Source organism: Haemaphysalis longicornis, unplaced genomic scaffold, assembly GCF_048455015.1.
Source record: "Haemaphysalis longicornis isolate Haplotype H1 unplaced genomic scaffold, Haemaphysalis longicornis Haplotype H1 scaffold_3, whole genome shotgun sequence".
In the NCBI taxonomy this organism is placed as follows: domain Eukaryota; kingdom Metazoa; phylum Arthropoda; class Arachnida; order Ixodida; family Ixodidae; genus Haemaphysalis; species Haemaphysalis longicornis.
Window position 1 is genome coordinate 103,934,447 of NW_027526335.1, and position 26,382 is coordinate 103,960,828.

The 26,382-nt window shown below is 46.2% G+C and overlaps 1 protein-coding gene across 13 annotated transcripts in view; it reads right to left on the minus strand.

Moving 5' to 3' along the window:
* Positions 1-14,871: 14,871 nt before the first annotated feature.
* The window catches only part of LOC144174974 (ETS homologous factor-like), a 405,488-nt gene continuing 393,977 nt past the window's right edge, over positions 14,872-26,382 (minus strand). For 12 of the 13 annotated variants that reach the window (XM_077703971.1, XM_077703970.1, XM_077703969.1 and 9 more), the window contains one exon: positions 14,872-26,084. In XM_077703971.1, coding sequence (XP_077560097.1) covers positions 25,970-26,084 — 115 coding nt within the window. In that variant the 3' untranslated portion in view covers positions 14,872-25,969. The remainder of the gene's footprint in view (positions 26,085-26,382) is intronic. The other variant, XM_077703968.1, reaches the window with a different exon arrangement.

Consider the following 26,382-nt stretch of genomic DNA (forward strand, 5'->3'; position numbering starts at 1 on the left):
AAAGAGCGTACAGACAGCGCGCGCCGCGAGGCAAGGAAATCACTTCAGGCAGACTACCCTCATCATTCACGGATCGTCATTACCTGTCGCGCAGTATTTTCGCCGTTCGTGACGTAACGTTAGTCATAAAACTATCGCCTAGAAACTCGTGCGTTCCAACAGTGCCCAAATCAATCCGGAGCCTTGCACCACAGCGTGCCTCCTTACCCAGGTGTAGGTTCGGCGCGTTACACTCCATAAAATTTTAATTTGAGTTACCCCAGTGTACCTAGAATGGCAATCAAAGTCACGCAAATACGCACCAGTGCAATAACTGTGCAAGGCAGAACATATCTTAATTAGGGCTGTGGAAACGAGTTGCTGTAACCTCAAAATAAATAATTTCTAGGCGCGTGCGATGAGCGTACTTTGCAGTCAGTCTCCTTGCGCATGGAAAATGTTGCCCCGAGTAATATCCGGGGCCAACGTTTACAATGTTCGTAAAAGCAAACGAACTTGCCTTCTACAGAACGAGAAACTTCAAGCGGCGGCATTATTTTTCGGGTGTAGGCGTCGAGTACTGAATGCGTCCAGGCTAATAAATATTCAAGACACAACGGCGAAATACACAGGCTGTTTATCGCGCTGCCAAGAAAAACAATTGGGCGGCAGAAAGGCACTCACCTGCGAGTCCATTTCTCCGAGGCGGGTAGCGAGGACGTGGAGTAGAAAATCCTGTGCAGGCTCGCAGCGGTGGGCTGTAGAGAGGGAGGCCGCCAAGTATAAGTCTCTTCGAAGACCGCAGGAGAGGGAAAGACCCGTTTCTTGGTTTCTTCTACTTCGTCGTCTTCTCTGTTACAAGGGCGCGTGCTGCCCTATGATTTTCTTCGTCTCATTCCGTGCGACGTTATAAACTACGGCCCATAGAGAGAACCAACCGACCGGCTTTATTTACTGAGATAGGGATTTATCTGAACTCAGGTAATATTAGAAAGACGCATGAAATTCTTTTCATACTCAAAAGCCATGCACAAACAGCAAGAGGACCCGGAAAACACGTCATTTGTCCCATTCTATTAAATCTTTGGAGAGAAAACATCGAAAATGTCCTGGGACAACTAAGCTACTCTAGTATGCTATTAATGCGCAAGAATTAACGTCAAGTTGAACTACGCTGGTCCGCTTTTCTGATGGAGGCGAAAAGCAAAAATTTCACCATCTTCTCGTAAGGGAACCTTGAGTAGTATGCGAAGCAGCCATAGGGTCGATTTAAGTTGTCATTAGTTTTCAGTTCGATCGCGGTGATGCAGGAGGAGAATGACGGGAGTGGAGCGCGAGCGCGCGTCATTTATACCGCGGAGCACAGTGGCGCCCCCAGCGGAATATGCAGCGGCTACCGTCGCGTCTCTAACCCTAAGTTGCTTCGCATTATCGCGCGTGGAGCCGCAGGTGTTGCCATTCGTTGCGCAATCCCGGAAAGGAGAGGAGCTTCGGAGAGGAGAGGAGTGTCGGAGAGGAGAGGAGGAATGCCTCGCATACAACTCAGAGTTCCCCTACGGGAAGATGACGACGGTGGTTGAACGCGAAGCTATCTCGTGATGTATTCCTTGGTTGGCCAGTCCCTAGGGGCATCCTGCCACAATCATCATCAGCGGTGCCTGGCCAGGCATGCGCATGGAGGTGCGGACGGCGGGCAATGGCAACAAGGGAGGGAAGGACACAGCCTCGAGCATGAGATGCTTCGCATCTAAAACGCCCGTGTGTACGAGATTTCGCCGCACGTTAAAGATCCCCAGGTGGTCAAAATTAATCCGGAGCCCTCCACTAGGCGCGCGCCTCATCGCCTGCATTGCGTAGGCGCGTTAAACACTACAATCAATCAATTGAACTGCGCTGGTGGCCCTCACCAACGCTGAATGGCTAGCTCCTTGCATCCCTGCTGACTGTTGCGCCTCTGGGCGAGGGGGGAAGAAACTCCGGAAGTGCGAAGATTGGCCAGCGCGTGCTCACCTCAAATCAGTTAAACCAGGAGTGGAATTTTCAGCGTTCTTTTTTTTTTTTTTTCTCATTTCCAAAGTGCCAATTTCGAGCTTGTAATGATTAGACGAAAGCAGAAGCAAGGCGGTGCGTCGGTTTCGGTGTATGTCGCTGGTCACAAGCCCCAAAACCGGAAATACGCCGCCATTGAAAGAAACGTGCTATGAACAATTTGGCATGGTAAGAGCTCGAAGTTCCTCTACATACGTATTATCGAGGGGAGCGGCAGCCGAACATCCAAACAGCCGAACTTCCTCAGCCTTTCCACGTGGCCCCCCGCATTCCCGGATGTTGGCTCGGCAGAAGGCGCGAGCTACATTCATTTCTTGTTTACTTTTGAGGCCCGTGCTATGCAGTCACATGTATCGTCCAGCGAACGGGAATTTAAGGTCTGTTTTGCTGCTACATACAACGCCGACGAGAGCGTTGTCGCTCAAGGGGGTATTTTTAACGTATTCGCATTATTTTGCCTGTTGTGTATAGGCATACCTATTGAGAATGTGTTTTTGATTTTGTGCATGTCAGCTATACATCCGTGGCCAAATTTTGCCACGGACCACGTGGATTTTGCCACGTGGTCCGTGGCAAAATCCCGCTGACGCTGCGCGAGGGACAAAGGCTCTCTTAACTTTTTTGTCTGACCCGGGATTAATCGAGGTTATTTAACCTAGGTATCCTCAGATTTTTTTTCCTCCTAGTGCTGTAAATTTTCTCTACGTTCCGAACTGTCTTTATTTTCATCTCCCTATAATTCATTGTTGCTCCGTACTTCTTCCACTTTATTTTTGTTTTTTGTTTTTTCGCCTCACTATAATCACCCCCATCTGAAGTAACAAGCCCCGCCGTGTGTGGGGCTAACCTCATCAGTGTTTATTAAAGCTTTCTCTCTCCCTCTCTCTCTCTCTCTCTAGTACCTTCATATCCGCTTCTTTACCGATACAGCTACGGTCTAAAAACATTCTCTAAATATAATACAACTACCGTGTATTATCACATGACCTGTGGCAAGTAGTTCTAGCAGGAATTCGTCGGAATATCTCGAACGCGCTGAGTTCTGATTTGCGATTATTGTAGAGGCGGCATTATGTAGTGCAGACGTCATATTGCGGAAAGTTCTGGTATGCGTGCCAGGTTGCCATGTGTTAATTAGCCTTCAATCTTCAGTCCATTCCTTTTTATGGGGAAGTAGCACAGAACCGGTCGATTAACCGGTCCCGAGAAGGCCGCGGAATTGCGGAATGGTGGGGGAGTGTTGATTTCGATGCGGGGTTTGCCGAGCATACCTCAAGGAGGCGCTTGCCCCACATGTCTTTTGGCAAAGTACTTCCCCGGTGCGCAGCTGCGTCTATTGATGCCGGGGGTAACTCCGAACCGCGGGGCACAAGCTGAACGCATGTCGGCGTTTTATGAGGTATTTGAAATTTTTAGTAGGCGGTTGTCGTCGGTATGCCCCAGAGCAAATATTTTGGAAGACGGCGTGGTTGACATCATGGCCGCTGACATCATGACCACTAGTGCCCCTTCCTCGTAACAACGGAATGGGTAAGGCAGGTTGGGGCGCACTGACCTCTTCCTTCTTGTCCATTCACTTGGCAGATCTCATGCGGCGTTTGTAATGGGGTGTTCCCCATCATGTGATAGGCTCTAGAGCTGGGGTGTAACGCGCAGCTCAGTGTGCCTCAACCGCCCATTCCTAAAAAAATAACAAGCATGTGGTACAATATGTATCATGGCACAATCATGCTGGCGCGTTCTGCACCACGGATTTAGATTGATCTTGAACAGAATGTACTGTCCCAGAGGCCGCTCTACGTGCCTGCTCATAGTGGCAGGTGTTTTAGCGTTGTGGCCAAACCGCTGCGAAGCGGTCGCTAGTGGTCAGCGGCGTAGGGTTGTGTGGCCTATACTAAGGCGCACGCGACGTGAAGTTTTGTCCTGCCGGTTGTAGGAGCTTTTATTCCTTGGAGGGGAGGAGTTTTTCAGACAATATTCATGTGCTTTTGTTTCTCTAGAGGAAGGGCAAGTAGCTCTACGGTGTGGCATAGATGCTACGCCTTTTCAAAATGTATTACGATTCATTTAATTCATGGCATTCTCTTCCGAGTACCCGCACAGCCAGGACCATGTAACACCCTGAATGTGCACAAAAATGCAGATTTGGCATAAGTAACACTTTTATTAGTTATAATAGTGGAAATGGAAATAATTGGCCGGACATAAACAGGATAAGAATAAAAGAAAAAAAATTACACCATGCAAAGCGTGCCGAAGCGTTCTTCGCTTTCTCGCAGTGTGGGATCCGCTGCTCGACGTCGACGTTTCGAAGCGGCGTCACGTTGCCGAACGCCTTCTGGATCCGCTGCTCGGCGTCGACGTTTGAGTTCTGCATTTCGAGCTCTCCTCTGCGCAGCTTTATCTTCAGAGGTGCTCGCGGTTCTGGGAGTGAGCTGGCTGGCGCTGGTTGAAGGTGTGCCAGCCAGTTCGCTGACAGAATTGTTGGCGTCCATTCAGTTCATCGGACCAGCAGTAACTGAGGGAGCAGCGCGGGGAGAGGAGGAGAGGAGGAGCAGCGCGCGCGCTATCTCACAGCTGGCGTGGAGAGAGGGAAAGGAGGAGAGCGGCGTTATCGCACAGCTGGTGGGGAGAGGGGGAAGAGGTGCGGACGGGATGGACATAGCCCCGAGCAAGAGATGCTTTGAAATCATCTGAAATCATCTGACAGAAATCATCTGACAAAATCAAAAATATGCATCTCACACATCTCCCCCTCCCCTCACCAAAACCACACAATAAATGAAGAAGGTCCGCAGGAAAACGTTCAAAATATGAAAAACAATGTAAACCGACCAACTTTGCAGTACACCTTGCATCTCCGAAAAAAAAAAAACCATAATCAGCGACGTAAATGGACTTCATCACTGTAATGGCAGATATTTACATCACTGGAGAAAAGAAGCGATAAAGAGCTTGAAAATAATGATATAATCTAACGTCTTTAGCTAGTCATGCCTATATTTGGCAGTAGAGAACTCACACGCTAGGCGAATGCTATACACAACAGTAGACAATTCTCTGAATTTCTGCATATTTTTGTTTAAAGCTATGTATGTGCTTGCACAGTTATTAAATAACACTCCGCCTGCTTTGCATACTTAAGGTGATGGGGCTGACCATTGTCAGAAGTGTCTGTATATACCAGTAGGCATTCTACAGGTGATCCAAAAGTTAGGTGGAGCACGGGAGCGCCGGACCAACTGAGAAAATTTGCATGCCAGCGCTATCTTTCAGTAGGTGCGCTGAAGATAGCGAGGCATAGAGTTTCATACTAATATGTACTAGAGGGAAATCTGGCGCCACTGTCTAGGGGAGCCGCGCTTCAGCGAGCGTTCCGTCATGTACCGGGCAGGCACGTTCCACTTGTGCTTGCCATGGCTTATGAACCGGCTGAAAAGTTGCCTCTGGCTGCAAAATAGCAACAATATTACTGCAGAAGATTATTCGAATTTGATTTTTTTTGTTATAAAATTAATGCTCCACAAATATTTTTTTGTCAGGGGTAATTAGAAGCTTCATGCAAGATCAACACGAACAAGGTGTTACCCTTTTTTGGTGATTCGGCTTCGAGACAAAAAAGAAGCCTCGCGGCTAGCCAAGCCCAGTAGGCGAAGAACGTCGGTAGCTTCAATGGCAGCGCCTACCGCGGCCCGCGATCGCAGCACCAGATTTTCCTTTCGTATATACTAGTATGAAGCTCTATGAGCAAATATGCGTGGGCACATCCGCTGTACCATCTCGATGTTCTGACGCTCGTTTTATCGCCTGCTCAAGCGGAACCGCGCTGCGGCCATCACTACCCCTCAGGGGCGCTTTTTGTGTTTTCCCAAGCCTTTGTATGTCCCAGTCGTGAAAAAAAATATATTCACGCATCTCCACGACGTTAGTCATGACGAGTGGGCAAAGCACAGGGGATCGTTCTTATACCCCGTATCACCCGTGGCGTTGCCCACTCGCGCATGTAAATGAGTGGCAACGCGTGTGTACAGTATGTATAATTTTAATCCAATCCAATCTAATCCAATTCTCCTCGCGCATGCACAACACTGTGTACACGGACACCCCCGGACAAGCCACGGACAAAGCTAGAGGAAAGTCCGGCGGAGCTGGCGCTCTGAGGGGATTTGGTATGTTGAGTGAGGTTCACCGACATTGTTGATATGCTATGTTCAGTTATTTGGACAGTGGCGTGATCTCAATCTCTACGTCCCACGACTGCTGAATAGAGTCAATGAAATCTCTAGTGCACAGCACAGGTGCCGCCAGACAGCGCGCGGCATTGCACAATGACGGGAAGGGGGGGGGGGGGGGTGCGTGACTAGGTGTATAGTACATAACTTGGGAAACCGGCGGAGCGATGGAGAGGTGTATAAGGGGGGGGGAGGGGGGGGGGGGCTCTAACCATACTCCCTCCGCAGATGGTCATGCCTCACTGCACATCACAAAATATGGGATAGCCGGTTTACAAAGCCCAAACTTATACCGTTTCTAATAACGTCGGTTTCGCCACTAAACTCACGTGCGTTACTGGGAAGACATTTTAGGGGGCAATGGAAGCCGTTTCATGTCAAAGTATGGAGGCGCTAGGGCCTGTTTATTTTTTTTATAATGATTTTGCCGTTCGTGAAAAATTCGCCTACGCCTGGTCTCTCACCCGAAACGATCTTCTAGATCTTAGCCACAATTAGCTTCGCTGTAAGATTGCATACGGGTATTGGCTGTATTTCTGTTACACTACAAGCAGGCGCTCAACGGAACTGAGCACGTGAGCCCAATAAAAAATATCTAGTTCAGCACAAGTTCACTTGATTACATGGGAGAAGAAAACGTAAAGGAATTATGTTGGGAGACGCTGTTTTCTTGCGTCCGCAAGACTGCAACCTCGCCCCTACTCCACGGAAGGCCTTGCTATAGGGGGATTTTAAATAAGATCGAACAAAATGTGGCTGGTTGACCGCTTCAATTTGTCTGGATTTTATTTATATCATTCCCTGATTAATGTAATGTCCAGATTCACCGATATTTTTTTCTGGAAAAAAATGTTCGTCTAACTTCAAAAATATTTTCCAACGCGACGAGGTGGATTGGCCCCCGCCGCTAACAATTACATCTATTTATGCTAGCATACCAATTTAGCGTGTTCTCCCTCCAATTATGTATTTTTGTGCAAATGCAGAGCGTTAAGCGCTTCTAGCTGTGGCAGCAGTTGGCAAACAATGCTACCCTTAACAGCCACGTTTTCCGCAGCGGACGAGCGCACAGAGCCGTACTCCAATCGTAGATTTCTCTCGCTTCGATTGCGGTTCGTAGACTCGTGGGATGGCATTCGAGAGGTTCTTTATGACGCTGCTGACTTGCACTGTCATCTGGAAAATCTATAGCTGAGACAATGCTAGATTCCTTATCTAAGCATCAGCTGGATGTCACATCACATCGCGCACAATCGTACGACGGAAACATCGATGTCTTCAGCGCGCGTCGTCACGCAGGGGCGCATTCGAGAGAAGTCACCTTTGGCACTGTACGCGCATTGCCACTTTCATCGATTTGTGTGTTGCTGAGGCATATTGACATTCAGCACCAGCGCTAGCCTTGACGCTATCATCGAGTTGTCCATATTTTTCGACGCTTCGCCGAAACGGACCGTTCTCTTGGAGTTCATGACTTTCCAGTCGGGCAACGAAGTAACAAACAACAGTGCTAAAAGTCTGTCTTTGCGAAACAAGGGGGGTGAACAGCATACCGCTCTCGAAGCCTTCTACTCTCCTTTCGGGCCCCTTGTGGACTGGCTTGAACCGATGGCTACACCAGAATATCGAGGCTTTGACACGGACCTCTGGCAGTTCGACTCCCTCTCAGTTTCCAAAGCTTTGGGGTCATCGTGCATGTTACGAACGTCCGAATTGATCGCGAATTTCATAATCCTTAAGAAATTATTTAGCCTTGTTCGACCAATTGTAACAACACTTCAAAAGCGAGGTGGAGGCATTGTGGAAGTATACAATATGATTTGCCGCAACAATCGATCGCTTCAACTCGGTGCGCAAAAAAATCGACGCAGAGTGCTGCAGCTGGTTTCAGATAGCGGAAGAGCTTTCTAACTCTGCTAAGCTCAGGAAGCCACAAGTTGAGGGCTTTCAGTGTAACCGCGCGAACGTGCCATTGTTGGATACGAACGAATACTACCGCTGTAACGTTGCTATTCACTTGGTCGATTATGTGATCCGAGAGATGGAGACTGGCATCCTCCAAAAGCGACCGAGTGTGGCTCGCGCTGCTCTGGCTACTGCCATCTGCTATTGGCCCAGCCGACTTAGAGGAGCTGAGAGCAGACTTGCTCTCGTGGGAAATAGTTGGGCCGTCAAAATCGTCGCTCAAGCTGGAGCTCAAGGAATGGTACCACTTTTGGACGCGAAACGAATTCCCTGACAGGCTGCACAATATCGGCAGTTTGATCAAGTTCCCTGATGGATATGTGTTTCGGGACATTAAAACCCTCTTAAATGGCGGGACCCTACAGTGAACAAGCGTCGAGGCCGAGAGGAACTTTTCTGCGTTGCGCGACACTGTGAACCTCACACGAGCGACGCTGAGAGGTGAATGGCTAGCGCGTCTTTTACTGATCCGCGTCGGCCGAAGCATGGTTATTGTACCAGAAGAAATCTCTAGACATCGCCGCAAGATGCTGGAGAAGCGCCGCTTTTACGATTAAGATGTAATGGAAACTGCAACGAGCCGCGACGAATATATTTCCAATTGTGTGAAACTTGCTGGTGGCACTGTGGAATAGTGTTCAAAAAGTGACGCACCTTTTTGTTTCACTGTTGCGCGGTGAGCAACTTGTTTCTTGACCAATTGGTCTGGAAGGTCTCAAAGACTGCTGAAAGCATTTGGCTGTGTTTTGGCAGCGCTGGCGTGTATCCCTTTCATGTGTATGTACCGTATTTTTGTGATTCTAAATATCACCCCCTCGATTTTAAGCCCCCTCCTCTAATTTCGGGAAAAAAAATTGCAAAAAGTTTGCATGCGAATCTAAGCGCACCCTTTTCTAAGCAACCATGCATTGCAGGTGATTTCAGACGTGGGGAAGCGGGCCCGAGTTGATGTTGTGGCCAAGCAATTTATGGATTTTTCAATTACAAACCACTTCGACGGTACAGAAGACGGCCTGCTGCCGGAAACTTAAAGCGGCGGCCAATACGGCACAACGGACTGTAATGGTAGTGGAAGGGACTAGGTTTCATACGTAAGCAGTGGGTTCATTGTCTCTAACTATTTTTCTTTTGAATGTTCACCAACTAAAATATTATCCCTTCCCACTGTCTCATCGAGGTACGGCCGCCAAAAAAACCTAAGCACTTCCTTCAGTTTTGGCATCGCGATAGTGGAAAAAATGAGGTGCTTAGAATCGAGTAAACACGGTAATACTTTAGTCTCATTATTTTAGAAATTTTGTCCAAATATCGCACAGTAAGGATTTTTGATGTTAATTATGAACTAACCGCGTGGACCATCACTGCTCGGTATCGACTTCATGAACTTGTGAGGATTGTGTGACTGCCCACTTCTACACTGAAATCATGAAGAACATTCATTGTCATATCTGCATGCGTATGCGTTGTTGTCTACTGCTTATTTTGATATAGTACAATCTATAGGGGCACTAACGAGCTTTGTCAAACCGTCTCTTTATGGTGGTAATCTGCTTGGTGTAATCATTCCAAAAATAAAAACGACATAAGCCAAAATCCGCTACAGACAGCGGATAAGGTCCCCCCCGTTCTAACGCTTAGCTCCCACAACGTGCCGAACGCGGTCGTGAACGGCAAATTTACCCTGCAGGAGGCCGACGTTCCCGTTACCGGAATGCTGTACGAAACCTGCATCGCTGAAGAGAACTGTGGACGATGCGGCTGATCACGAAGAGGAAGAGGGGACCGGAGAAGTGCCTTATACGACAGAAACAAGAAAGATGCTGCACCTACTTTGCAACATGATAGATTGTAGAGGTGGCGACTAACAATTGATGCGATGCATTGAGCAGCTAGAGAACGCTTTTCTGGGACCAGATGCGAGCGGGAAACAGCCGAGCATCACGTAGTTATTCCTTCCGCAGTAACAAATATTCGCTTTTCCTGCGAATTATACCGTCTTTATTACGAAACCTCCTTTGTGCAGTCGTGCTTGTATTGGCCGCACTAGCTCTTATTTCAGTGACCTGTGTCTCGGCTGCACTAATTCCCAGGCAATTCGCCATGTTTTTTTTGCGTAAGCGCAACCTAAGCAAACAGTGACGTATTGCACGTATAGCTATGACGACATGCAGTGTAATTTGACGCTTCACTCATAAAGATCACAACCAATGTATCAAATATTGCACCGTAAATTAGATACTAAAGCACTTTGCACGTATTATAAATATTAAGACGGTAGCTGAGGCTGGCAAGGGAAACACATTTCTGCAGGCCAAAATTGGCGTCAACACCACAAAGCCATCGAGTAATGTTAATTGATCCAAAAGCGAGCGAAATGGGGATGTTGAGCTAAAGAATATCACACAATCTTTTTTACCGTACCTATTTATTTATTTCAATCGCTTTTATTACTATAGTTGAGCTCTCTGCTTCAATGAAAGCTTTGTTGCGTTATCACCTTCCCGGCCCACCACCGCCGCACGCTATCGTCTGCTGCTATGGCGTGATCACATAAAAAGACGGCCGTGACCATCGCTAGTATGACACATAAGAGCAGCGAAGCGCTACGCCTGATAACCGCGCAGCGTGCCGATGACGCCGATTCACTCATTCGTCAAGCTCAACTTCAATCAGCGCTGCAATGAACAAAAGAGTCACTTTTCTTTGTTATTTTTCTGTTGAGTTCGATTATGTGACCCAGCAGCTTACTAGGACGAGTGTGGACAAATGCCATGTATTGGGTTCTCTTTGTCATAGAGAGGCTTGTACTGCCCTCATATACGGCGGTTTTGCCAAACAATGTTTATTTTATTGCCAAACATAAAATAAAAATGCTGCACCTGCTGCAAATTCACGGACATTTCGCGGCGCCGACGGTTGGTGAAATTTTTTGCCCTATTTCGCGGCGAAAGCAGCCGCCATTTTCAAGCTGTTACGTAATATTGCGTCACTTTTACGCAGGTGGAAGTTGCCAATGTGTGACGTGATCGTTCCCGCCAACTGTCTAAATTACGTCACGCCTTCTCATCCAGTCACGGAGAGTGCGGGTACTACAAGCAGTATTGTTGTTGAATAGCAAAGACAGGCATACGTTGTCATGTCCGGTGCATTTAGTCTAGTTTTTCATCGCCAGCCAAGAATCACGTGCTTTCCGTAAAGAGAAATAAGACAAACTTTAGCACTGTTACCCATAAATGTCATAAAACGTCGGAATGACGAAGACACACAACCGATTTGTCAACCGAAAGGACGTGACCAAAACTGAAAGCCAATTAGAAAAGACTTCCGGCAAATTCCAACTTTCCCTGGGAATTTGTGCAGTCAAAAATAGGGCCCCAGGCCACAAATTTTCGGCATTTCGCTTAACTCGAAACTCTGCTTATCTCGAAACTCTTGCCAGAATTTACGACTGCGACTTAATTTAACGGGGGATTACTGCACTATCAGGCAATGCCGCCAAAGCACATAGCTGTGTTAGACAACGTGCTTTTGCTTTAGGTTCGGAGATGCCGATACCTGGCTTTGCTACGCGCGCTGTACTAGCCGCATAAGAGCAAGCATATCATGACCGCGAACGGTGAATTTTGGTGAATAAAAAAGCTACTACCCTCCTCCACTCCTCCCGCCCTCCTCCTCTCATCAGAAGCATCAGCAGCAGCAGCAGCATCATAACTGATAGAAGCTGATCCCCCTCCCCCCTCAGGAAAAGCCTGGATCCTCCCAAGGTCCACGGTAACATGCAGGTGTTAATGTAAGTGTACAAGCACAAGTGTAAAGCTTCGAGTTAGGCGCATTGCCACTTATATGTGTGGTATCCGCCAATTTTTTTGTTCTGACATCCTGTATCAACCGTAGGTACCGACTGTTCCGCCTTACACCACCATCTATGGGACGGTTTAATATCATTCAAGCAATTACATAACATACTCATACTGAAAGGCAGCAATTGTGCTAAACGAGCCAGATCATTGTGCGCATCTTGTTTGTGCTTTTACTGTAAAGACCCTGACTGCTGCATTTACGGCTGCCATGAGTAATAAATCAGGGGATGCTCAGTCACATTTGTATTTGCGCGTATAAGGTCATTGGTATACTGGTGATTATGCGCACCACCTCAGTGGCTTTAACGAGGATCCTTTACCCACCTTTGGATGTCGAGGAGGTCCTTGGCGCCTGCGTCATTGGTGGATGTGTGGCAACAGCTTTTCGGTAATGCCAAGAAAAGCATCCGTCCTATGTAAGGTATATCTCTTACTCGACTTCTCAATAAATTTAAAAGTTGACCGGCCTCTCCATTCTTCCAGTCACCACATAGGCTTATATATTTTACCAGAACGTACACGCAGCAGCGCCACTTTTGACTGACATTACTGTAGCGCTCTAGATGCCTCCTCTAGAGCGCACGCCTCTTTATGCCCAGATTTTGACCTGCCATGCGAGCACTTCTAAGACGACATCACAGCTAGAAAACAGCCCCTTCTTTGGTCGTGTGCGGCTCTACAAAAATGTGCTACGTAACATACACTCAACGAAACAAATACTACAAACTCAGTATGTTGTGGCAAAGAGCTGCACGAACATTGCTGCAATTACCTGAGCTTGTAAATATTCTGGATGTAAATATTCTGGAATTCAATAAGTTGTAAAACAGGCGAGCTGATCACTGTGGATCTGAACTCTGTGAAAAGTCTGTTAACTAACTCTCTCTCTCGTCGATGTTATCAGCTTACCTTAATTTGCTCCGTTCTTGTTAATTTGCGAGTCCACGTCACGACTGAATCCTTCTGCACGGTGCTGGGCTCATGCGTTGCGCGTGGCCACTTTATGGAGTGTTACCGCTTGGTATGACTTAAATCTGCGTTTTTGTTCTTGGCTACATCTGAACGAAGAGCCAGTTCAGTTTAACCAATCTTTGCTGTTAAAAAGGACAACAAAGAGGAAACAAACCTAGTGATTGCCTTATTGCATACAAAAAGCGATCCTAATACTAACGCCCAAGTATGCTTTCGATACTGAAGCACAAATGCCCCGTTCGGTATAACACAAGGAGACTAAAAACCTAGTGAGTGCCTCTTTTCGTACAAAAAGTTCTCCTAATACTTATTCCCAAGTATGCTTTCGATACTAAAAGACAGAAGTCGCGCTCGGTATGCCACACGGGCGCTCTCGCATTCGACTTTCAGGCACTACATACACCAGTTGTGCTTACTATAACAGCGCTTAATAAGGTACAGGAAAAAAATGTACGCTGTGGGTGTGAACCTATTAAGATATTTTAACTGCAAAGGTGGTGTTAGTGGCCGTAATTCCGCGCATTGAGAAAACTCCCCGAGCACATACCCACTTAGGGAGATTGTCCAAGATTGGCCAAAAAATCTCCACCGTTCGCCGTAATCGTGGCAACTCTTGCTCTGGACCAGAAAGACACGTCATAGGGTACGCAACCCCCCCCCCCCCCCCCCCATCGTTCATCCTCGTGTCGCCATGCGCATGCGCCCGGTACTGTAGAAGAGCCCTCGCACGCGGCAGTGTGTCAACGACACCCTGCTTCAGTAAGGTCACCGTGGCCGCCGCATTCTCTAGAAGCTATTATGGCTAATTGGAGACATGGCTTTATCTCTACCATTCCTTCCCGAGACGACTTCCAGATCCCTCCAACGTTGCCTCGACTCGCTGACGAAGTCCTGGTAGAAGTCTACAATGCTGAGGGTGACTTTGCATCCGCCAGTCGCCCCGAAGAAGACTACCTCTTAGATTAACATGAGGAGGATTACTAGGACCGCAACTATGCAAATAAACAACCATAATGAAACTCAACAATGTGTCCTGCAATGCTCACCTACAACAGCGTCGTCATTCAAGTTGTGCGCGTGAGTACAAGCTTCCCTGGATTTTTTGTGATTTTTGTCTACGTTTGTTGCTGCCGTTAGGTATCGCTGGCTTGACCCTGCTCACAAAGGCGCGCTCAGGCCAAAGGTCATAATAAGTACCTCATCTCCCATTCTAAACACAGACAACTCTTTGTAAGGCCATGTTTAGAGTAATCTATGTATGTGGCAATGACTGTCCGTACACGGGTCGACTATTCAACGTTCATTTTCCAGACACTTAAACGTTAGATCTGTAGGATAGGCGTGTTTTACTAAGCGTATACTCCTCTGACATGTATGTGCCAAGTGTGTCGGCACTTTTTGTCAACAATTTTTTATGTTAGACCTCTCAATTCTGCGAATTCTCGTACTAATTCGAAGAGGTATATTTCTTACTACCTTTACCCAACTTGTATGGATGGTAAAAAATTGCGCGGGAAAATGCCCATTGTCTTCGTATTAGCATTGCCCATCCACACACATCTCCAATGCCAACGCTGCTGTAATTTCTGCTGTGTTTCTTTACCTACGGCTATGATAAATGTATAAGATGCCAAGAAACTGCTGTCGCCGCACGAAATATGACCGGCAGCCTTGTAGTAATGGCTGCAGGCATGACTACATGAGTAGGCATGTACATGAGTAGGCATGAGTACATGTGTAGGCATAAGGTCACGGCAGCCTTGTGTAGAGCATGGGGAAAAACAATTTTAAATGATGAGCGCGCGACAAGTGTGGCTATCTACAAGTAGTCTTTATTTGGAATCTTTTCCCTCTCGTACACGGGTAAATAAACGGAATGGGCGAGTGAAAAAAAAAAAAGTTAAAGAGAACAATGCGACTGGCGTACAGAAAGTTTTGTTTATCGTATACATAAAATATATATTTATATATGTATAAAGTAGGCTCTGTCGTTTATGAAAAAACGCATCTCTGAAATATACTTTGTTTCTTCGTTTTGTTCTCTCCCTCTCTTTCTTTCTCTCTATCGTAAAATATGGTCACAGATATCAACAGGGCCCGCGTTTAGCGGTGCCATAAGTCTTTTCTCTTTCGTGGGCTGGAGTCAAGTATAGTACAGAAGCGGCGCCGTACGCCCCTTGCAATCGACAAGATGATCGTGATGGAATAAGGCACGTCACAAGAGGTCACAAAAAAGGCGGCGCCACACAAACACTGGTCCAGCGTAAATAATTTCTGCCGAAATGATCGGTAAAGTAGAATGAAGGTGTGGAACTTCGTTGTCGTAGTCTAGGTTTCTGGAAGAAAACCATGCTTCAGCTGCGCCTTTTTAAATCAACCATTTTGTTGCAACCAGACATTCGACAAGCGCTGAGCGCGTAAGCTGTGTTTATTAACAGGAATCCTTCCTAAACTGGGTTAGAATTTTCCCCCTTCGTGCGGCCAATAGGAGATTTCGTATAAGAAACTGGAAGTAGAGACCTGAATGTGACATTGCTGTTGTTAGAGATTAAACACCCTACGGTTTAAATTGTCACACTACCATACGTACTTGTATGTCTCAAAAACATTCACCTCATTATTATTTTTGTGTGCAAACACAGCGGCTACAAAATAATTGAATGTGAGCTTTCTTGTTCAACGTTGAATTAACCTACGGTTAGCCTTTAATTAACCTTTACTCAGCCGACTACGCATTGATGCCGCCATTTATTCTGGAGCCCAACACCACCGGCTACCAGAATCAAGAAATCTAAGGTAAGGCTATCTGGTCACGGGCGAGTCACTCCTTCCCCTGTGGTCAGCTTAGCCCCAGCAACGTATGCCATGATAAAATGTAATCTCCAGCCTAATTGAACTGCTCCTTGTCTCATGAAATGTACGGAATGAACTACTACGTATTGAGGGCGCGAGTTCACCAATTGTCACTTATCATGGTTTTCGCATACGCAATCTCTCTATGGCTTCGTGCCCGAAATAAGATCTGCTTATCGGCACATAGCGACGCCACTTGTGCTCGGTTGCTGCAATAAACAAATCCAAGATTAGGGCGCAGCTGGAACACATTTCTCTTCCCCACGGAAGACAGACGTACGACCCACCCTTCGACGAAAGATAAGAGAACATACGCAACGACTGCACATTGCCCGATAAAGTACTCATCTATGCAGGGGTGTCGCCATAACGCCACAACGTAGCGGCTGGCGATAGAGCACAAAAAAATGTTGAGCAACATGGGACTCTACTATCCATCACGTAACAGCAACTAGAAGTAAAGAAAAAGTGGTTTTGGTGGCGACATAGACGGGATGGACAATTAACCGTGGGTTTCGGCAGTTTAGCCCAAAGTGGTCGCGACAGGCAGCAACTTCAACATCAAGAAATGGAGATACAACAGAGAAAGGCTGTCGCCGGACTTCTGTCGGCGCAGCGTGACAAAGAGTATTCGTAAAAACTTTACACACTTGGCCAGAGCTTCTCGATGGATAGCTAGCTGCGTAGCCCGTAGTCTACAGGTCTTCCGTTTGACGGAAGCCGATGATAGATTGTCTTCTAAATGACCTTGATGGGTTTAAGTCACGTTTTTTTTCCATTCCTCGGATACTTCACACTGACGAAAACTGCACTATTTACGTAGCAAGTGTACAGCACCAGCTTTGTGATGAAAGCGTCGGCCCGGAATTTCAAGTACGGCAAGCTCCCTCATGCCATCGCTCGCCCTCCATTATGGTAAGTGGTGTGAACTATGGCAACGTAGTCTGATAGCTTTGCGGAGCACATTATACTTTTAGAAGGTGCACTAATACTGACTACAAAAGGGCTTCCAGCTACGCCAACATCGAGACGCTCTCAGTTCGAAAACAAAGAGACGTATGGTCGAAGGGCAAAGTCATTCCGGATATACATCATACAGGCACACATCGCAGCAGATGGGAATGCAGTGGTTGTCTCTTGAAACGAAAGGAGACGTTAACACATGTCTTGGAATGAAGTTGTTTGGACCGTTCACGCGTGAGAACACTCGAATAAAAAAATACTGGTCTGGCATCTTTATACACAGTGTTTGTACAAGATATTGCTTCGTGTTAGGGACCCATGTATGCGTGCAGCAACATTCGCCCTCAAGTGTTCGAAAAACAAAATGAAATGAAGAAAAAGAGTTCAGTGATCATACCAGCCGCAAATATGTTGCGGCGGTAAATAATTTGCAAGCGACGAAGACGCTAATGACATAGAAAAACTAGTGATTGAACTGAGTCATCGGCAACATGGGCGCTACAATGAACATCGGGGCAGGGAATGACTGCTCGACATGAGTATGTTTTGTCGACGATTGCACATGACAGAAGAAAGCTTGAAGTGCCCGGCCCCTATTCTAACGACCAGATTTCCTTTGTGCGTAAGCATTGCATACATGCTTTTGTTTTTCATGGCGCGATGTGCTAACAGGATCATGATCACTCGCTAAATAACCTGCGTGGTAATTATCTATCGATCATTAATGTACCTAAACCAAGTTTGAAGCCATTTTTCACTCAGCAGTCGCAATGGTTTGCCACATCGTTTCATTCATCTGCTCGATGGGTTAACTTTGGCGGCAGTCTAATTGGGGTTCATTAGTTGAAATACAGGTATCTTGGATTTCTTCGTATAAGTATTTTCAGACCAAGTGGCTTTTTTGGACGTTTTGAACAACTAATTTTGGCCTACTGCCTACATGTCCGGTCTGGCACAAATATAAAGCTTACGTTTCGGTCAGCAGGACTGTTGGCATTGCCACTGAGCGCGTATACTCCACCGGTAAATAAGTGTTAATGACATGAAAAGACGTTCCCTCCTTTGCACACACATCCGAAGTGCCAGAACGTATCGACTGTGCAAGACGCGATCAAGTATTGTTCTACCCCTCACAGCAACAATCCGTCAGCAAGAAACGAACAGACCAATGTTACCCTTGGGAGTACCTTGGAAGATGACGCAACGTTATTTCACGACCGAGGTCTTCGCTCGTGCCGAAAAGTGGTGCGCATGGATGGGACGGTGACATAATATTGTGTTTTCCTCTCGGTTTCTTTTGGACTAGAGCGACGTAAACTTTATAACTTGATAAGAACGAGGCTCGCCTGTCAGCTCGTCGCAAAAGCGAAGCTGACAAGCAGCGGAATGAATACAGCAGGGATAATAAGCATTGCACGTTGTCAGTCAGGCATTATATACTATGCTATACTTAAGCCACCTCGGCCTCGCTGGTCTGCCCGATCTGGCTTGTAACAAAGCCGTGCGCTACCCAGCGCCATAACGTTTGACAGCGGAATCGCCCAGTGCGCCGAAAGGCTGCGCACATAGTGCCGCCTGCTCAACTGAGAAATAGTGCGAACGTACTCAGCTGTTTATTCAGTTCACACTCTGTAGAGCAGACGAAAGACGCCAGCGTCTGGCAAACGTTCGCGCTTTCTCTCTTGCGCCAAAAGTCGCCGAACTACTAACTCAAACACAACAAAAATGACAAACGCCACCGAGCGGCCACGCCTTAACTCGTCACAGCTCAAAAGTGCTACTCGGTAGAAGCTACGGCCATAGATAAAATTTACGTTGCTCTGTTCGGGGACAAGTGCTTGCCCACGTGCCTCTCTTTTGGAAACAAACGATGCACGCTCGGACACGCACAAACACACTCACACACACGCATATCACACATGTTACACAAGATGCAAATGAACAAGGAAGGATAAAACGGGAACAAAAGAATGCAAATTGATCAAAAATGGGTCAAAGGGGGGAGCGGGGATGGAAGTCTTACATGTCGCGTTTGTGTTACGGCAGAAAAAAAAAAGTAATGTTGAACAAAAGTAAAAGTATACGCGCGAATGACAGCCAACAAAAGTACACGTAAAACAACCAAAAAAATTACAGCGCTCTTAGAACAGGTGTACGCAAATTTTCTGTCGTTCCTTTCACTGGCGCGTAGTTGTTCCGTTTGCTGTTCGCTGTTTCGAAGAACGTGGCTGCCGTGATTTGTTTTACGGTCTCCATCCTGTGGCGTTTGGGCCGAATTTGTACACGAGCCGACGCCCAAATACTGGTAGAAGGACCTGGCTTTTGTAGTAGTATCTGAAGGTCAAGAAGGGATGACAAGAACAGAAGCACATGAAGAGAAACGAATTGCATTATTTACAAAACCTCCCGGCTGAAAACATGAATTTCGAACTTTGGCTGCAATACGGTCAATCCGTTCCATGTGAAATGTCCGTGCGAGACAACTGTACAGAACCATATGGCAGCATACCAACAATATTTTTTTGTTGGAAAGACTCTCTAATAGAAAAAAAAACGTTCAAAATGCTATAAAGCTGTGTTCATACAAGTTGCTTATCAGGGCTTATACACATAAATGTTTTCCTATTCTGTCCTTTGAGCATTATGCCCTAAAGCAGCACTCGCTGGGGAGGCGTAGTTAACTATTCCATGAGTAGCCTCACATACCATTGCTAGCTTTAAAATCTAACCGTTGTGTAAAAATCGGAAATGTATTCGTTCTTTGTGAATTGCCAATACACAAAGCTTAGTGATCTAAATGGAGTCGTGATTTTACTTTAGCTAGTAAAATATTTGGTCACACAGAAATCGCAATGACTAGAATACAACTTCGGATCCACACGAACAGAAAGGCGCACAAACACAAAACACTATTTGTGCAAATAACAAAGCAATACACGCTGACAACCTCGAAGCGTGTTTCGACACAACAATGATTTAACTTGAGTTGGTTTGGCAGGTTTAAGAAACCTCGTGAGCTCTATGCGTTGAAAAGACGGTCCTCGTGTAAAGTACATGTGTGTGCATGCTGCACCTCGACACAAAGTGCGAAGTAGCAATCCCGGGTACATGGTATTTTTTATTCGTGTCCGCCCGAAGCTGACCTTTAAGGTCTGTTTTTGCAAGTTTTTCATATTTTGTGTCGATATTGTGAAGAAAATCTAGCACTAAAGCGAGGACGCGACAAAAGGTACTGACATTGTGACGCTAAGACTTCTAACTGAAACCTAAATAAAAACATCATTTTAACACACTGACAATCCCACACAGGATATACACACGCCTGCGCTTTCCTGCAAAAACGAACTCGCAAAGCAGTACGCCATCGCCTGTTGTCACCACATCTTAAAGCGTAGCATAGTGCTAGGTTTAACATTGGACTATTGCATGCCCTCGTCCCCTTTCCTTCCCTCTGGGGCACAAGCCCGAAAATGAAAAGTCATGGAGTAAGCGTTGGCCAATAAATCTTTGTGGGTATACGCTGCTCTGCGCCTCGATGATGACATTTTTAGGCGTCACACGGACGAAGCGAGAAATCCCGGTGTGTAAGCTGTGTGCCGCTAACGCGGGAAAAAATGGGCACAAACTTTTCGCATTTTCGTGCCCTCTTTATGCTTTGGTTTGGTTTGGAGCGCTCTGATCACTTTGGCTTGGTGTACACTGAACCCAGTGGTTGGGCCTTTATTGAGCCGCAGGAACGTTCCGGAGCGTCTTTATTTGGTATTTTCATATTCCGTGCCTTTTTCTTTCCACAGGTGTGCTGATTAAGCCTGGTTTCCACTGTTCCCCCAGCAGGAATATTGCTACACTACATATTGTTAAGTTGTGCTCCAGGAAAACGCGAGCATATATCTGTTCATCCTCCCCAAGTTCGGACTTGCAAAAGATAAGACCGCTTTGGTTTTAACCACCATTTAGAACTGAGTGAGAAATAAAATTGCCTTTTTTGAAGAAATGCGGACAAGAAAGTAAGCTTTTGAAGGATGCAAATAAATATTGTCTCTTGCATCTTTACTTAAAGATGCTGATGTAGCGTGCTCCTGCCTGCAGGGTTATGTGCTGATTCGGAGCATCTTCTAGCGTAACCCAGAGACACATCCATACTTTTTTCGCGATTCTAAATATTAGCTTCCACATAAAGTACCTTTTTTCGGAAAAACGGTGCACTGTTTTCTCCATGACCAGCTTCTAATCAAGCTAGAGCCTTCTCTGTGTGCTATTGGAACGACTACCTTAATGTAGCTACAATTGTTTTATCTACGCACTACTGGACGGCTACACACTGCGAGTCATCAAGTGCATGTTGGATTACGATGCTGCCAAAAAATACCCTCAGTGGCGCAAGTACTTTCTCTTAACTTTTCTCCGTGAGAGTGTCCGTCGCTAATCATATCACTGGATCCCAATATTAATTATCCCACAAGAATGTTCTATTCACCTATATTTTTCCCAATGTGGACCCTTATCTTCTGTAATCTTTCCTCATTTACAATTAATCAAGAAAACGTGTTAGTAGTGCAATTCCTGTGGCTTAACTGTTCGCTGTAATTGTGTTTTTGCCTCCTTCCCACCATAAGACACCATCGCCAACTAGCCCAAAAGAAAATTCTACTTATTCCTACTGTGGGCCCATCCTTGTGTAATCCTTTCACGCCCACTACCAATCAAGAACGCCTGTTGGTAGTGGAAGTATTGCCACTTCATTGTTCGCAGGCCGTGCGCTCTTTTCTTCGTTTTACACTGTGAGATCTCGTTAGAAACTGGTCCAAGAAAACGTTTTATTACGCTAGATTTGTTGCGCTCTGAACTTATCTTCCTGTAAACCTTCCTTGTCTATTACCAACCAAAAAAGCATGTGGGTTTGTAGCGCGCCAGTTCCACCTCTCAACTCTTCGCCATCTGTGTGTGTTTCATCACCATAGGGTCTCATCACCAACTACACCAAAACAAAGTTCTATTCATTCTATTCTGGGCTTGTCTTGTAATTCTTTCTCCTCCTCTGCCAATCAAGAAAGCCAGTTAGTAGCGTAAGCCCTGTCGTGTTAGCTACTCATGGTCGGTCCTGTAGTGTTAGCTGCTCACGGTCGGTGAGTTTTTTTTTGCGTTTCATACCCTGGGAACTAATCACCTACTAGCCTAACAGAAAGTTATCCATAGTCATCTCATAGATGCACATCTCAACAGCGTGATAGCTATTGACGTCAAAATAACTACGAAGGAATCGCGTATGCCATTTTTTCAGGGGGCACTAAGGGTTCAGCTGTGCTCAAGCCGTCCAGCTAACTTTGGAGTAATGCAGCAAGAGCCTACTGCATGCTGCAAGGCACTGCTCTCTCTGCTAGGTTTCATCAGCGGCTACAAATGTTGCGATTTTTCACTACGGTACAGAACCAATTTACACTGCCTTTTCTGGCTGCTCCCCCAAATAAGCCACAGGGCTTTCGTCATGTCATAAAATGGCGCAATTAGCGGGCAATTTCCAATCTACTAATTCCACATTAACCGAGAGATTGACATAAAATTTTGTATCAACAAGGAGCTATTTTGGATCTAGATCGAAGAGGCACCACCCTCATCGGGTACGTCCTTATTCCTGAAATTTCCAGTTTTTCGAATAAAACAAACTTCTATGTGGTCTTCACGGTCTTTTTAAAGCGGCTCTGCAACACTGCCGATAAACGTTTTTACTCTTTCCTTAGCGTCTGGAGGCACTGCGAAAGCTATAGCTATCGAAAGCACGAATGCGTGATTTACTCATGGCAACAGATAAGCCTTCAGTTTATGCTTTGCTTTTGTGGCTTTCAATTTAAGTGCCCATCGAATGCGTTCATCGCTGCAACTCAGGGAAAGTCAACCAATTGCCGCTACACCACTCCAATCGCATAATTCCAGCGGTTGAACAACGCCAAGACACGGTGAAGAGAGAAAAATCTTTTGAGGAAGTTTCCGAGTTATCCGATGATCACAGAGTCGTAATTTTCCGCTGAGATACTTTCCGACACCCTGATCTAAGTATAGAATACGTTAGTTGACTACCTTCTGCAAGCATTTAAGATTTCGAAAAAAGTTGAAAACAGTTTTGCTGTCGCTTCAAGTCGCTTAAAGTACCTTTTGCTAACAAGGAGTCTTAATTAAATTAAAGTAGATACTTGAACTACTCGTATCCATTTCATGCCGACACCGAAGCACACTAACACGAACCAGAAAAATTTGAAGACAAGCAGACGGGATGCCGTTGCTGTGTTTGTTTCACGTGCTCCTGTATTGGTGCATTTTTATTGCGTCTATGTCACAATCCCTGCTGGTGCAGTTTTGTGCGTAAGTATTACTAGGCATGCAGGTACAGTGCTAGTGAAGAATCCCTGACTTTGTGCACTAGATTTTGCTCCTCTACCAGCCTTGCCAGTTTCGCTACATTTCCTAGGTCAAGCCAAGATTAAGTCACGGTTAAGCAACGGTTAAGCTAGGTGTGCTCTTTTCGCTCTTCGGCATTATATCTTCGCCGCGTTCCACAGAGGTCTTCATAAACTAAGGCGCAGTAAGTACTGCCCCACAGGCACAAATCCTTCTGAAATGACTCCACTCTGCTCAAGCAGCATCTCCCCCCCCCCCCCCTCAAGTTTGTCCGCTTTGCCACTCGCAGATTCTATCCAATCTGCCCCATTTAATCTTGTACCATCAGGCCTTCCAAGATGGCCACGAAAGCTTCAATCGCCACTCATTTTTCTTCAGAAAATCTACCTGAACACTACCCTGAATTTCTTCAACATCAATTAGGCAACTATGCTATTACAAGTATTCTGGTAAGAGTTGTGTGAGGTAGGCCTGGTGCTTTCTGCTCGACAGCTCTACGCCCACAGCGAAATTCACCCTGTCTCCAGTTGACCCGAGCTGATTGCGCTCCAGAATCATCCCTGCTCGTGCTGATTACTTCTCTTTCCTCTAGTGGGCTAGAAGTCTTCCGTTTGTTGATGAACGGCGTTCTCATTACCTGCCTGTTTTGTGGCTAAAGCGCTGCTAAACCATCTCATCTGATTTTGCATGAATTCTTATGCATGACGTTTCTCGTGTTTTTCACTTAAAACCAACCCATCCGGCGTTCCTAACTAAATGAACGCGGGGGCTGCCGCCTAATTGCATATATTTTGCCTCAAATGTACCTGCAGGTTTCTTTGCGCTAAACAACGGGGCGATGTATGGCAAGCGCCAGCGGTTCAGGAGTTTTGAACGGTTATGACTATATAAACCACTGGGTTTTCGAAACCTCTGTGGTACGCCTTTACGGTACGCTGTCGGGATCTACTTATCACAGTTATCTCGCTGCGGTGCCTGATTCTGGCATTGGCTTGACGTCGGAGCGTTACAGCGAGCGAGCTTCGATGACAAGGCGAGCCCCTAAAGTCCTCAGCATTGAAAAGTGCTCATTCCGCGTCAAGCTGCGGGTACCGGTTGGCGTAGTAAAAAATCCAGGGGAAATGTCAGACCAAATCTCTGATGCGGACCCGGCAATTAGTCCTGGTATTTTGGGGAGTTTATAAAATGCATAAAGTACCCGAATTGCTGTATTGGACAACGCTTTATAAAGTGGGAATGTATACTGCTGTAGCGCACGTTGACTACAGACGCTGCCACCCCCGGTGCATGCTGGGACATCCATCAAGCAATCATTCAATCAATTACAGCGTAAACGCTAGTAGTGCTGGCCCCCCAAAAATCTGTACCCGTACTATGAATGTCTCTGTACTCTACGAAGTAGCTTACACCTATGAAAGTTTATGGGACAACGCTTTATAACAAATATGTACGCTACGTCCAGAGGTCATTTCTTCATTGGCGCACGCAAACCATTTGTCTTTTTTTTTTATTCCTCACAGCTGTTGCATTGCACAAATCAACTGCCTAATATTACGGGCCGATAAAATGTTAGCTTTTCACCAACGAGTTTCCCTCGCAGTATATTTTTAGCAGAAAAAAATATTGCTATTATAGCATACAAAGAATGTTGCGCACTACGCGCTAAGCAGGTAGTGTCTAAAAGCGGCGATAAGATAGCCTCAAAAATAAGTTAGGGATGTAGATACGACATGATTTTTACTGATGTCAAATTGTGGTACTGCCTTCGTAAAGACGAGCTTGTGGGAACCAATGACTAACGGCTGGAGTTCAACTGCTTTTACGCACGAATGTTTTGTAACAGTGACATGTGATCCATTTACAACTAATTACACCATGAAAGCCGCCCCTTGCCTCCACTGCACGGTTACAAAAATCGGTTTTATTGAATTTTGAATACCACTCAAAACAGAAAGATCAGTGTGCTCTTGTTTTTCGAAAGACACATTTTAAAGCCTTTAACTCTTACTGTTTTTTTGTTATTGCTTAAAGGAGAGAAATGGCACTTCATGTGACTGAGAATACTTGTAGTGTCACCTGCATAGGTACATGGCAACAGTAGTTGTACTTCATCTTGAAACGGTTTTGGCAGTAGCCTTAAGCTCACATTTATATATGCATGTGCGTGGGTGGCAAACTGCCAAGTTATACAGCATAATTGGCCAAAGTTTCCGGCCATGCTCGCAAAAAACAGTGCTGGGATGCATCACGCATCCCACGTAAGGTAAAGGCACTTTGGTTAGCAGTGAGCTGGTTGTCCACTTCGAAAGAGACCAAACGGTTTCCCTTGACAACTCTACCTTCGCCTTTAAACTTTCAGAAACACTTAGGTTGGACAAAACCGCAACTACACGGCAAACGTGCTTAGAGAGTCTGTCACGCACAGTCTCACTAGTTGTCCTTTAAAACCACCGCCAACAAAAGACAGCCTCGCAGTCTGTCATGGTCAACATACACACAAACGCATGCAAAACTCTGAAGCCACAGAGGCAGACCTCCGCTGAGAGTTTTCACAAACTGTCACATCAGTGTCATTCACCGCCACCACCACCGCCACCATCGTCAGTGCAACCTTCACCGCTGGCGTTGAGAGTGCAAGGGTGCGAGAGTAGAGGAGGGTGTCAGAGGAGGCGTGAAGAGTGTCAGTGCAACCACGGAAACGTCTTAGTGGCGGTGCAGCCGCCAGCCGTTGGCACGGGGTCCGAACTTGTAGACGAGCTTTTTGGGCAGTCCTTCGGTCTTGGGCACAGGTTCTAAGATCTGCTTCCCATAATAGGTTCTGCCGAATGCCACCACCACCAGCACAGTTTCGAGGAAGGGATCAGGAAATAGGGTGTAAGTGAATGGGAAAGAGGAGAGGTTAGTGTCAAGGCAGAACAGAGAAACGTTTGTTCGAAACTTCGTGAGGGTCATTTCATTAGTTCTTTTATTTTATTGGTATCACGCTACGGTTTGAGCCCACAGAGCGGAGATACAGTTTATTATCCCCAATTATCTTTTTTAACACTACTCATAATGAAAAGCCTTCGCGCAAAACTAAGGTCCTTTCATAACGTTAACAACTTTCTATCTCCCTT